We start from the raw sequence: 14,833 nt of genomic DNA on the forward strand, positions 1-14,833 counted from the left end.
TTCAAAGAAGAGCAAATAATTGGTATATTGATTGTCATCATTATATATAATTATTACATAATATGACCCAAAACTAATTTGTTAACACAATTAACCCTTTCATGTCTTATCAAATATTTTACACTACAATCTCGTGCCAACCCTAACAACAGCAAAAACAACAACATTCCTACCAAACCTGTCGTGATATTAATTAATTTATATATAATTTATTTGTAGTCAAATAAACCATTAATATAATGTAGTTGTGATATAAAACTATCATTTTAATTATATAATAAATCAATTTTTTTTACTAAAAACACTTTTACTTGTTTAAAAAATTCAAGTGATTTGCCTTCAAATTATGCAAATTATATAACAGCTTATCATAATATCTATATTTGTAATTATCATTATTATAGACTTAAGGCAAACCTTTATAAATGTCATAATTATGGCTAAGAGGCGAAAGTCTCATCAAAATCTGGATCACTATTATTGTCAATAACTTATTCATTGTATTTAAACTTTTGTTTAACATTTTCTCTAATAAGTAAACCTTTAATTAATTTTTTCCAGTTATCGTAAACCCGTTTCTCTTTCTTTTTGATTTCACGTTTTCTTGAAATGTCTTGTTCCTCATCCCAGGCGTCAATTAAAATATCTTTAAACTCTTGGCAAACAACATAACCGTCCATTTTTGGATGAACCCCTTGGCAGCCAAGGTTATTGTCGAAGCCAACTATAGCCTGTGCGCAATCTATCTTTAACTTATTGGCAATACGTAAAAGTCCGGGTAATTGCAAATACACACAACCTTTAGGCAACATTGAGGGCTGAAAGAGATCAACATTACCAAAGCTATTGCGAGGGACTAAACCATCTTTAGCTTCGGGTGGTGTATAGGGATCCGTTTGCCACTCACCAAACACCTCCAGTGGTAAATCTTTGCGAAATACTTTTGCATATTTATCCCATTTAGGTCTAGAGGTTACTATTTTATAGGGAGTTTCATTGGTTCTAACAGTTCTAGCATTTCTAGGCCATGAATCTCTTGATCGCAACAAATGAACACATTCTCGGGCGTAGACGGCTTCGTCTTTTATAAAACCAAGAGGAGGTGCGTCTGAGGGGTAAATGCCTTGAAATTTTAATAAATCCCTTTTAAGTACATATAACGGATGGTTCTTGAAATCGCTAACTTTTGTCGGCAAAGGTGTTGTTGAAGTCATTTCTTTAAACTCTAAATCCTCAGATTTTTCGGCACAACTTTTTGTTTTTCGCTCAAAGAATAGCAATGTCTGTGACCACCAATTATCATCAATTCTACGTCTTTTATAATTAGCAGACATCCAGTCTGATGAATATCGTTGAGTCACTTCTCGAAGATATCCATCAGAATCAATTGCAATGACATAAGTTAATTGAGACAACGATTTAGAGGATATATCGGTTGGTTTGTCCACAAAATTATTAAACAAATCTAAACAAATCCATTTGCGTTCACTTTCCACATAAGCCTCACACCAGAGATCTAATGATAAATTTGTAACCATTTCGTTATCATTGCAATCATTGTCTTCAACTTTACGTTTCTTTGATTTTGTCTTCGTTTTTGTTTTTTCTTTTAACTCATCCAAAGACTGACAATTAGATGATTTCTTTAATTTCATCTGATTTTCACTAAGAATCAAGTCGTCTGGTTTAATGTCAACTGGATTTAAAGCATAACAAAGTCTTAAATTGTAATTTTGACACAAACTTCTCAATAAAGCAATAAAAATCATATTTAATTGACTGCTATTTTGAGCCACTCTTTGTTCAAGACATTGACATAAAATATCTTTAATATTATCATTTATATCACATTTCTTATATTTGACACTAAAATTCTTTGAAAACCAATCAATAAATTGATTCAAGAATTTACTGTTAAGTTTTTGAGAACAGGATTTGAATTGATTGACAACAATAGACAAAGATATCGCTTGAATCAACTCATCGTTAATAACATTATTTAAATACACAATTCTTGCAATAAGACAAACTAAAGAGGTTTTGTGTTTCATTGCTTGTAATCTACGTTTAAAACCATTAATTCTTTGCCGAATCAAAGTGTTTATATCAATGGATTTCTTATTTTTCTTGACCTCTACTCCATTGATAGTTATCTCAACGCCTTCTGAAGGTATTTCAGGATTATAGTCGTCGAGACAGATGTCGTCTTTTACTTCCTCCCAATCGTCTGCATTGTCATCTGAATCGCTATTGTCTTCTTGACTATTAATCGCTGTTTTCACAACTCGTTTACTATTTTTCTTTACATTTCGTTTACGTTTTGTCTCGCGTTTGCTCTTCTTTGGCGTAAACTCTTGTTCGTCGTATTCGTCGTCGACGTCATCGATGATATCACTGATGGCATCCATGTCTTCGACATCAGACTCATCATCAAAATACACGCTTTTGGCGGTCGATTTGGTCAACGATTTGGACGAAGTTCTTGAAGAGCGTCGTAAACCAGTGTTTGTTTGATTACTGCTTGTTATTGAAGATTCTTTGCTCTTTGTCTTACTTCTTGTGTATGACTTCTTTGGTGCCATTGTTTAGCAATTTATTCAACAATTTATTCAACACTTGATTTCATTGTTAAAAAATACATTTCTTGGAAATAACTTTTAAAAATAATAAAATAAATTTGTTTTTATTAATAACGTCAAGAAATTTGAGATAATTTTTAGTGAATGTCTTTAGACTTCGAGTTTTCAACAATTATCTCAATTGATAACTATTTTTATGACTAAATATATGAAAAAGATGTCCAAAATTAAGGAAATATGAATCAAATTGAATGACAATTATGTGAATTAAACAAACATTTGTCAAAAAATAATGTCATAATTGATGTCTGGTTTGAGTCAGTGATCGACAAAATATTGAATAAAAACATCCGTCACTTGAGTCTCAAAGACATCACTTTATCTGATCACTGATTGACTGACAGTCGACTTTATATCGTTAATCAAGTGATGGATAAATTGAATCAATTGAATGGTGTTATCAAAGATACGACGTGTGATGTTTTGAAATCATTAACGAGTTTGTGGCAAAAGACACCTCCAGTGGATCCAATGGTAACCAAATTGGTGACCACTGCTCGAGTCGTTAAACTGTCTGAGATTGCGACCCGAAGGGAGGTCTTAGAGTTGTTGCAGACATCTCACTGGACACGCATTGCTGCTATATTTGGTGCGACGGCCGTTGCAATGGGTGCTTATGGAGCACACGGTATGACCTGATGTCTAGTGATAACAGATGAGCTGATAATTGGTTTAATTATGATTTATTTGGTTAATATTCACAGGACTTGACCCGAAACCCGATGTACCGATAGAATACAAACATGTCTTCGAAACGGCCAATAAATACCATTTCTTTCATTCGTTAGCTTTATTGGCGGTTCCTCTGACCCGACGACCACTTGTCGTAAGTTTTTAATTGTTTATTAACTTAAATATATTTTTAAATATATTTTTAGAACTAATATATATATATATATATATATTTAAGTAAATATAATGCAAATTATATATTATTGCAAATTATGGTATATGTAAATAATGATATTTAAAACAATATTTAATTATTTCGTTAATCATTTTTATAATTAATAATTTAATTATCATTTAATTATGTTAACTTATATATGGTTCAAATTATCATCAATTAGTAATTACAACAAAACACAATTATTAATATTATATATGATTACCGATACATATAATAACTGATTTTTTTCATTTTATTTTTAATCATTTAGTTAACAAATAACAATAATAGGGATTTATTACAATCATTGTCTACAAAAAATATTATGATTAAAGTATTAGGAAAACTAAATATTTTATTCATCTATTTGTTTAAAATTAGTTAACCGATTGTAGTGTTGATTTGATTGTTATGTAAAAAATTATTGATTTTAAGCTTACAAACGTTAAATTCCTATATATCATAAATTTATATTACCATAAGATCTATATTTTTCACATTTTAATAATATATTTTATAATTAGCATAATACTAAAATATAAAATAATTGATACTTTTTTATATTTACATAATACATATTAATTTAATATTATTAAATAATTAACAGTAACATTTATTATATGTCATATAGTATATGGTATAATACTGTATATACAGTGTTTAAAATAATGTGACTATAAATGTCATGTCAATTATGTTAAATATATCTATATATATATACTGTATATATACTGGTATATATATATTTATATATTGATAAATTTATATACAGTACAATATGTAGTACAATGTTTTGGTACTTAGAGATATATTAAATATTAATAATTAAAAGCATTATTTGTCAATGTGTAATGTGACAAATGATAATCACATTATTTTTGATGTTATAATATATGTCCAAAATATTTGGTTAAACAAATTGATATTTATATTAATGATCTATGAATTGGCAAATTATGATGAATAGGTGGGAACACTGATGACAGCGGGAATGTGTGTGTTTTGTGGCACATGTTATGTCTATTCATTGACTCATAATAAGGATATAATCAAATACACACCGTATGGAGGCTTAACCCTAATCCTTGCCTGGCTTTCAATGCTTCTCTAATACAACTGATCAACAAAAGTATCCATCAATTTATTGAACACCAAAAACTATTTTTTAATTTTATTTCCAAACATCTAATACTTTATTATCCTAATTAGTTTCGGCAATAGATTATTATTTTTACATTTGTAACTCTTTGTAATACAAAGCATAGAATATTTGCAATTATTTGTTAATTTTGTTTAAGTTTATAATTATAAAAAATATATAATCTATAATTGAATTAATAATTTTATAAATAAATGCAATTGTGATCTGAAAACAAATGTTTTGTCATTTATAGTGAGCACTCGTTATTGCTTTGATTATCATTTTTAACATTTTGTTTTGATTTTGAGCTATTGTTTTGAATATTAAAGGTTGTATTGAATTTCCAAGAGAGCGACTTATTGTAATGATAGCCACAATTATGACAATTACTCTGAGATTGACTCTTATGGTTATTGCTGTCATTAACTTCATGTATTGACTCATTAAAAGATGTGCTGATATCACATAATCTTGATGTTTGGCGTGCGGGCGATACGGGAGATGCGGAACACCTTTTATGGGTCGTATCCCGAGTTTGAGAAGCTGTACGACTAAAGCGCCGACTTTTCGGAACAGAATCGTTGGCACAGATTTGGCACAAAATAATTCGTTTGAAAGCCCGACGGAAATTGCGGTTAAATATTGTATATATAATCTAATTTCAAAATATTATGTAATTTTTAAAAAATAATTTCGAAATTGTAATAAAAATTTTTTTACCGGATTTATAATGCTTGAGATATAACCTGAAAATATATAAATAAATTAATGAAAACATATAATATATGGACAAAAGATAAGACTGACCGAGCCATAGGAAAGTTGTGGTCACTTCATCGGGAATGTTAGGGTTAGGCATAACTCCAAACATGAAATTGAGACTAAAGAAAGGGGCCCAACATATGACAAACGCGAAAAATACGAGACCCAACACTTTCGTAGCTTTTTGTTCATTTCGCACCTGAAGACTAGATCCCAATGTTCTTAACATTAATGGTTGAGTTTTACGATTCGTGTGTTTTTTCTTGTGATTAGTTAATTCAGACTTATTTGAATCAGAATCCCAACGTTTTACAGATAAGTTATTATGTGAGACATTAATTGGTCTGTTATGACAAATAGATAATTAATAATCAATTTGATTGTAAGTTAGCATTTGATATAACCTAAGGTGAGAGTCCGTACAACTCATTTCATACTGTGATACTGAACATTGATTGACCATTAATTGTAAATTACCAGAAGTGGCGCTATTTGCTGATGAGGTTGAGCTCAAGCTAACCGTGCGATTACCTAAATAATACTCTTTGCCTAAAGTAATTCAAATATATTCAAATATATCATACTTTAATTAACTATCATAACGTTGGACTAAAAAAATAAATGACAATTTAATGCAACAAATGTGATATCTATGACAATACATGCAGTATTTGTATAACATTATGTAAATTTGTATATTTGTGCATAACTTTATATAAAAACTACCTATTTATGTATTGTATAGTACAGTACTTGATTATAATACATAAATATCATATTTTGCATCGAATATATAGGTGTGTGTGTATGTGTGTGTGTGTGTGTGTGTATGTATGTATGTATGTGTGTGTGTGTGTGTGTGTGTGTGTGTGTGTGTGTGTGTGTGTGTGTGTGTGTGTGTGAGTGAGTGTAATGATCCGTTATTCTGTATATGATGTTTGAGTAATGCTTTCTCTTCCTTTCAATGTTTTTTGTTTATCACGTTTTGTATGTTTTTTATATTGAACAGACAAAATGATATTATATATTATATTTAGTTATATATATATAAATGTTTTATTTTGAACGAAAGTGGGAAATGAATAGGTTTTTCGACATGAGTTCCCTTTTTTCTATCAAATACAAGTCAGCAGTTTTAAGTGATTGATAACTTTAAACGTTGAAAAATTCTGATTTTTTAATACATATAAACAAAAAATGTCTATTTATTAGTTTTATAAAAATAATATTAGGATTAAATATAATATGTTTTACAAAATATATTTTGACAAAATTTAAAAATTATTAGTTAATATACTTAAAATATAATTTACTAATTAAAAAATTATATGTAAATATTGATAAATAATCATTGATAATTGAAGTTTAAAATAATTTATTTTTTTACTATTACTTTATTTACTCGTTTTATATTTTCTTGAGGCAAACAAACACAAACTTAATAAAAATTTCATTAAATTCTTAGCAAACGTGTGGGTGATTCTACAACTTATTTTTATTTCACTCATTTTTTTGTCTATTTCTAATAAACGACTAAATTAGAGAATTTAATTTATCAAATAAAAGTGTTGTTTTTATTAGAGTAAAGAATATTAGATAATATATTTAGAATATATTTAGTATATATTTAGTATATATTTAGTATATATTTAGTATATATTTAGTATATATTTAGTATATATTTAGTATATATTTAGTATATATTTAGTATATATTAGATTCATTAGAGTTTGTCTACAAACCTGATGATGAAGAAGTTGTAGTCTTTTTGAATCTATTATGTGATTCAATGAATTCATTATCAGATGTATGAGTTGTTGGGAAGTTATGACACGAGTCCTCATAAAATTTGGCTTTTCTTCTCAATAGTCTTACTGTTAGCACATAAGAGGATAGCATAACAATCATCGGACAGAAGAAGGCACTCAATGAACCTATAATTTGGATTACATTACAGTAATTGTTAATCGATGTCATTATATTATATTTATGTTAACCGAGTTTTAATTGTCAACACTCAGTAATGCTAGGATTTGCATCATTTGATTAATTATATGCTGACTATAATAATAATAAAACTATTATGACTATTCAAAATACATAAAAAAATAATAATTAAAGATATAATAATATTAGCCAATTATTGGGTACAATGTTTGTGCAAATTAAGCACTTTCTTCAATATTACTGACCCAATATCTGAAAGGGACGACTGGATATGGCACAGACTAACGGTTCCGGTTGTATATTAGTTTTATCGAATACAGCTGTAATTAAAATAATATATATATATATTATATATAATGTATTATCGTATACTATATTATATTTAAGCCTTAAACTTATTAGTTATTTATGTATAATAAATTATTATATTATATAAATATTAAACATGTATTAACTACACAGTACAGTATATCAAATTAGTGAACTATAATGTTATATATCTATTGTACAACAGTTATATTCATTATAATGATATAATGTAAGTACATTTGACACAAGTACTGATAAATATGACCTCTATATATATATTTTTGTATTTAATTGTTAGTTTTATTTTCTAATTTAAATAATTAATTTAATCAAAATATCTTTTGATAAATAATAATAAATACAATTATATTTACATACTTATGTTTTTATCTATTCGTTCATTCATTTTAATTATAATTAATAAATATATTATATTTATTTTTAAAACCTGCTTTTATTTTAAGTGATTTTTGCTGTAAATTACAATAAATTTATTATTTTGTAAAACTCTTTATATTTAAGAAATTTTTCAACTAAAATATAATAAATTCAAACTAAAAAATCTGCAATAAATTATTAATGCATTGTACATATAAAGTATGTATAAAATAAACCAGAATATGCTCAACTATTAAATGAATATATAGTATAAAATAAAAAATATTTTTCAACAAAAGCAAAATTATGTTCACTTATAATGTTTCTCTAATAATGAAGCTATTTATCAATCAAATGGACTCACATTTATAAATATTGTGTTTGAGATCTATTTCTCCTTCTTTTTGCATTTTTAATACTCTTTTAAATCTAATTTTATACATAAAGTAATATAAGTATATTATAAGGAATATTCTTTATATACATTATATTGAAAAATCGATTTTATATTAAACCTATTATTTATTCTTCAGTATATTATTGTATGTATTCTCAAAATATTGATGACAAAATAATCTGATGAAAATATTATATTATTTTAATTGTAAAAACTTAGAATATTTTAGATTTAATTTAGGTATCAATAAATATGAAAATTTTAAAACATTTATCATATTTTATTACATATTTTGAAGTCACTGCTAATTATTAATTATTAATACTTTTTAATATAATTGTTTATAGCATATAATTGTTGTTACAATGTATAAAAAGGTACTCAGAATTTAAACTTATTCCCTTTAAAAGCATATAATCTATCAATCTATCTGTATATTCAAAAATATATACATTTTAAATACAGTTATAATTTTATTAATCCTTTTGCATCTATGAACGCCTTATATAAATAATGCCTAATATCTCAAATTCTATAATATAATAGTTAATTAATTATATTTTTTATTAGCGATTAATTTAGTAATTAGTAGAAAATTCTGAAACACTTATTTAAATAATTTTTATTTATCAATAATATATTTTTACTTTTATAGAATTTAAATATCTGCTGAAATAATGTGTTACTTTACTACCTAAAGACACCATACAATACATTTAAATTGGGATTAAAAATGTTTTAATTTATACCTCAAGTATTAATAGCCATTTAAAACATACAGATATATCCGTATTTTGTTACAAATTTGATTATATTTTATATAAAAAATAACACAATTATAGTATAATTAAAGAGAAGTATTGATTGTAATTTTGAGAGTCATTGGTTTGTATGAATAGCTATAAGAATGAGTGAAAACATGAAATCAATTGAATTATACAACAAAATTGCATTCAAACATATGTTTTGTGCAAATGTCGTCAATTTCGTCACTAATACTATACTAATACTGTATATTATATATAGATTTTGGTGGCAGACAAAGGACAGATCAAATGGGAAATTACTATACAGTACTGTATAAATAAAGTGTGGTTTTAGATGAAAATGATCACTGATTACTTCATATGCACTAAAATCATCAAAATTTACTCAAACATTGATTGAGTAAATATTTGTAATAAAGAGATTGTGAAACTATTTTTATTTTCTTAATAAATACAAAGTTTGTCTTCAATTTCAAACAAATATTTACTTTTGTTACCGAAATTATTAACAATTTTAACTCAATGTCATTGAATTAGTTTTTATCTAATTTTATATTTGTTTAAATTAATAATTTGTAATTATGTTAATAATGTATTAATATTTCATGACTTATCTTTAATGCTTTAAAAATAATATTGTTTAATATATGTATAGAATAGTTATTTATTTAATTGAATTAATTGAATTAATGTTATTGAATTAAATATGATATAATTATTATAATATAATACAATACTATAAACATAATTAAAAAAATTAAATCTCAAATTATAAGTAATAATAAATATATCATAATTTATTTTTAATAATAATATATTAACTTATTTTATCAAAAACCTAGACACTTATTTTATGGTATTTTTAAAACTTCTAAATTTTTATATTTACAATATTTATCAATCATTTAATCAATTCAAAGAGAAATCCTAAAACACATATTAAATGATTTTTTATTTGTAAATATATTAATAGAATTTAAATAATTTTTGAGATATTGGCTATACATATAATATTATACTATATAATGTAGATTACTGTATAATAATATTATACAAATGGGATACCTATATAAATAATTATAATTATTTAATAATAATCAGTTTTATAAAATTTTATTCACCATTTTATTATAACATAGTTTAATATAATTAAATAAATTAATTTTTTACTTTAATTAATAATTAAAATACTAATAATAATATTTAAATATTACTTATAAAAACAATGTTAAAGATAACAAATATCGAGAAAACAAAATTAACCATGGGGATCCCATAACTAGAAATTTCTTTTAGAAACTTTCTAGAAATTTCTCTATTATTTTATAAATTTCTCTTTTTTGCCAACACTAGATATTGCACATCCATGACCTCAAACATATAGATATAAATCATACAGTTATATATAAATAAAATTCATAGTTACAGAAAACTTGATTTTGGTCTCAACTAATTAATATATTTATATATATTAAACCTCATATTATACCTCAACAACAATAATATTAATACAACAAAATGTTAAGAAATTTAACGATATTTAATTATTAGGTCACTCATCACAATAACTAATGAATAAATCATTAAATAAATAAAACTTTAATATACTGTATTACAATAATATATAATATATGTATAATATAATAGTATACTATAAGTACAATAACTAATTATAATACAAACCCATTATAGTTAGGGGGGAAGTGATGACTGCCGACAAAAGCCATGCAAACGATATCTTTAAGAGAACAGCTCTTCTGGAAACCAGAAGTGGCGCTTGTCTTGCGTGCAATGGGTTCTTAATTCCCACATAACTGATCATACAATAGATAAACAACACGTAGTCAATGGCATGTAGTGATTGAAATAACAATTTATCAAATGATAAATATGAAGACAATTGTCAATATATAGACATACCGTCCGACAGATATGAAACACATGTGAAGAATACTCGACGAACAGCAAAGAACATCACACGTCACCCATAGGTTACAGATTGACGACCCAAACGGCCAAATGCCTAATACATCAGTCATTAAATCAATTATTTATCATTTATTATCATTTAATAAACATTTAATTAATGTAAACACGTTTTTAGAGGTAATCAAATTATAACTAATAAATTAATTACCAAATAATAATAATAATAAATAATACATAATTATTTACTAAATCTTATTTATATACTGTTTAGTTGTACAGTTAAAACAGTTAAATTAAATAAACTTATTGTACAGAATATAAATTTATATATTTATACAAATTTATTTATTTTATTTGATATGAATTAGTCACGCTATTACGTATACTATACCAAAATACTAATTATTTTAACGATAAATTTTATTAATTATAAATTATAATATTTTAACACACACGTCATAAAAGTTATCGATTAATGCATTAATAATAAAATTTAGATTTTAATCATACAATCCAATGAACACATTATATAAATATTTTCATTTAATTGATAATATAAAATTATATTCACAACTTTCATTAAATGTCTATAAAGTGCTTTAAAAACATTATTATTGATTAATTTTATATATTTGTTATATAATTGCCAATAAATCAATTTATTCATAATGTATTGAATAGACATTAATAAGATATGATATAATAATATATATATACTTATTCTATAAGGTATTTATAATAATATAAAAACTAGTTAATATAGTAATAAAACTTACATAAATTATTTAAAATTTGTTTTTTAAATAATAGCTATTAAATTTGAATATTATTAAAATAATTTATTTACTTATTTTACAATATAAAGCAATATTAATACTACAACTTACTCAACATATTTGGCATTAAATGAATCTATTCTATACTTTAAATAGTAAAATATTTGACACATTATTATCATTAATAATTTATAGCTACAAACTATCACATATTAAACATGAGAAAACAATAATCATAATTATAAACATTATATAAACACTATATTGAAGTTATAAATATTATCGATAAATCTTATTAATATTTTATAATTAATTTTATTATCATTAACTTAAATATTGTAATATTATAACTACTGATGTAATCTATATTATAATAATTTAATGATGAGTAATAATTTTAGATATATAAAAATTTAAATAAAATTATTAACTAAAATATAATAAAAATTATTTTTTTGAGCATTATAACTATAATACATAACAAATATTAATATATAATGTATATAATAATTTATTATAACTGAATGCAATATATTTATAAATATATATCATTTATAAATTATTTTATAGTGTACAGTACACAGCATACAGTACAGTATATAACATTTTAGTATTTTGACTTAAAATCTTTAAAACAAAATATTATATTTTAAAGAAACTAATTACAATTAAATATAACAATGAAACATAATATATAATAGTTAATCCGTATAATAATATGTTACATATGGCCCATAAGTTATGGATTTGTTTATATGTGATATTAATTCATTTTTGATAGATTCACACAAAGATTGTTATAACAGTTAGCAAAATAATGAGTAAAATAACAGTAAATAAAAGTAAAAGAAAAAACATGAGAAACGAAAGCATTGAAAGTATAGCCGCAAACAGTGATCGATTAGTGCCTAAACATAGGCATCAAAGGTGTCTAATCTAATCTCTCTCTCTCTCTCTCTCTCTCTCTCTCTCTCTCTACTCATTAAACAACTTCTATTGATAGAATATATATAAAGACTAAAATAAAGATTATTACAAAAATTTTGGCAGAAAAGCAATAAAAAAATGAGATAATAATTGCTTTACATTTTTCATATAAATTAATTTTATTCTTAGGGTTGATTCACATATTACGTTCACACTTGAGGAAGGGGTGTCTGCCAAACGAACTTTACGAACGAGGGGATGGAGAGGTAGAGACCTTAAGAACGTTCGCATTTAAATAATTTAAGAGATTAATTTTGATAAAAAAAAGTTTGAATTGTGACTTTTGAATAGAAATAATTTTATTTCCAATTTTTGGAATTTTAAAAAGTGAAAATAATTTTATAAAATATTCATTAAAATCATTATTTAATTATTTAAATTAATTGATGTCAAACTTAACTTCAAACACCATTTCTAAAATTATAGTCTATTCCATGTTTATAATACATGAATTAAACGATTGGTTTAATTTTAAATCTTATTTATAAATATAGTAATATTTTATTTATTTCTTGGGGACAATCGAACGTAATTTTTTAAATGATACATGCGAGCAATTGCTAACATATTGGAGGGTCTAGATTTCTTAAAAAATGCGAACGTAATATGTGGATCATACCTTATCTCAAAATCTTAACGCCTGAAGACATATAAATCTATTTATTTAATTTAATGTTTTCAAATAATTTACTTTTTTAAATAAAGAACAATATCTTAATTAGCAAAATATTATATTAATTCATTTATTGTTTAATAATCTAAATAAATATCTTAACTTTCAAATAATATAATTTAATTAAATAGTTAATTCACATCTAAAAACGTTTTTATTTGTCTAATAAATTTATTTTGTTTTCTTTTATAAGTTTGTTTTTAAGTAAATATTGTATATTTTAGTTATTATAATATACAATAAAATTGAAATGTAAATTAGCAATTAATATAAAACTAACTATTTTTTATTAAAAATTATTTAAACATAATGTTTTATAAAATATTTTTAAACATTTAAAAACTTAATAAATAAGTTACTAACTTATATAGATATACTGTACATCAATATATAATTATCTAATAAAAAATAATAATTACCATAAAATTCATTTAAGATACCAAATGGCATGACTACCACTGAGACGAGTAGGTCTGCCACCGCCAGACTAATCATATATTAAATATGTTTGTATATATAGAAAACAATTGTATGTTTTAGGTTGAAATACCTGAGCAGGAAATAATTGGTGGCATTTTGTAGTCTCCTTTCAAAACCAATTGCAAGACAGACCAGAATATTGCCAAAACCACCGGTGAATACAAGCAAACCCAGCAAAAGAAAGGCCCACTTATATGACGGCATCAATGGTTCGTTAATCTCTTTTTCGGTTATATTGATTGTGAATAACTGATCAAAAACTGTTGACTCTATTGAGTTGATTGTCATATCAATAGTTGTTGTCGTATCTGACATTTGGATCACTTGAATGTCTCGCGTGGACTCCCATTGTGTTAACCATTGCAAACACTCCTCATTTATGTCACTTATGTTATCATTTGAACAAATTATGTTCAAATTAATATCATTTCTATCTTTTTGCAACTCATATAAACTTTTATTAAATAAACTATTTTTCATATTATTTGATAATATAGAAGACGACGACCAGTTGGCTAATGACATATCCAAAGCCATCTTTAATAATATAATATTTATGTTTGATTTCAATTTAATTTTAACTATTATTTAATTATTTATAATCATATAATGCATATATTATATTATATTTTTATTTTTGTCTTGTTTTTAGTTTAAATAACATTTTTCCCTTTGATTTCATTTTTGTTGTTGCATTAGTTTTTATATTTCTTGGGATATATAATCTGTAAAAATAAATACAAGTAAATCACTTAAAAT

General features: G+C 24.4%; 3 protein-coding genes across 3 annotated transcripts; 1 reads left to right on the forward strand and 2 right to left on the reverse strand.

Annotated features, from left to right (window-relative positions):
* Window positions 1-491: 491 nt before the first annotated feature.
* LOC128958127 (DNA repair protein complementing XP-C cells homolog) lies at window positions 492-2,659 on the reverse strand. The gene has a single exon (XM_054303945.1). It carries the CDS (start codon window positions 2,580-2,582, stop codon window positions 492-494), a length of 2,091 nt encoding a protein of 696 aa, XP_054159920.1. The 5' UTR covers window positions 2,583-2,659.
* Window positions 2,660-2,876: 217 nt separating this feature from the next.
* On the forward strand, window positions 2,877-4,756 carry LOC128958106 (transmembrane protein 256 homolog). The gene is made up of 3 exons (XM_054303924.1): window positions 2,877-3,267; window positions 3,344-3,465; window positions 4,496-4,756. Exons 1-3 carry the CDS (start codon window positions 3,009-3,011, stop codon window positions 4,637-4,639), a joined length of 525 nt encoding a protein of 174 aa, XP_054159899.1. The 5' UTR covers window positions 2,877-3,008; the 3' UTR covers window positions 4,640-4,756.
* A 156-nt stretch (window positions 4,757-4,912) lies between these two features.
* LOC128957548 (5-hydroxytryptamine receptor 2B-like) lies at window positions 4,913-14,515 on the reverse strand. Its single transcript, XM_054303337.1, has 11 exons — window positions 14,145-14,515; window positions 14,014-14,081; window positions 11,150-11,252; window positions 10,913-11,043; window positions 7,624-7,698; window positions 7,174-7,365; window positions 5,836-5,980; window positions 5,477-5,775; window positions 5,390-5,415; window positions 5,060-5,324; window positions 4,913-4,938 (listed from the first exon to the last, which is right to left on the reverse strand). Exons 1-11 carry the CDS (start codon window positions 14,387-14,389, stop codon window positions 4,913-4,915), a joined length of 1,575 nt encoding a protein of 524 aa, XP_054159312.1. The 5' UTR covers window positions 14,390-14,515.
* Window positions 14,516-14,833: the final 318 nt, after the last annotated feature.

The sequence above is a fragment of the Oppia nitens genome, unplaced genomic scaffold (genome assembly GCF_028296485.1).
Source record: "Oppia nitens isolate AA-2021 unplaced genomic scaffold, nextdenovo-longstitch-racon4-pilon3 scaffold13_pilon_pilon_pilon, whole genome shotgun sequence".
NCBI lineage: Eukaryota > Metazoa > Arthropoda > Arachnida > Sarcoptiformes > Oppiidae > Oppia > Oppia nitens.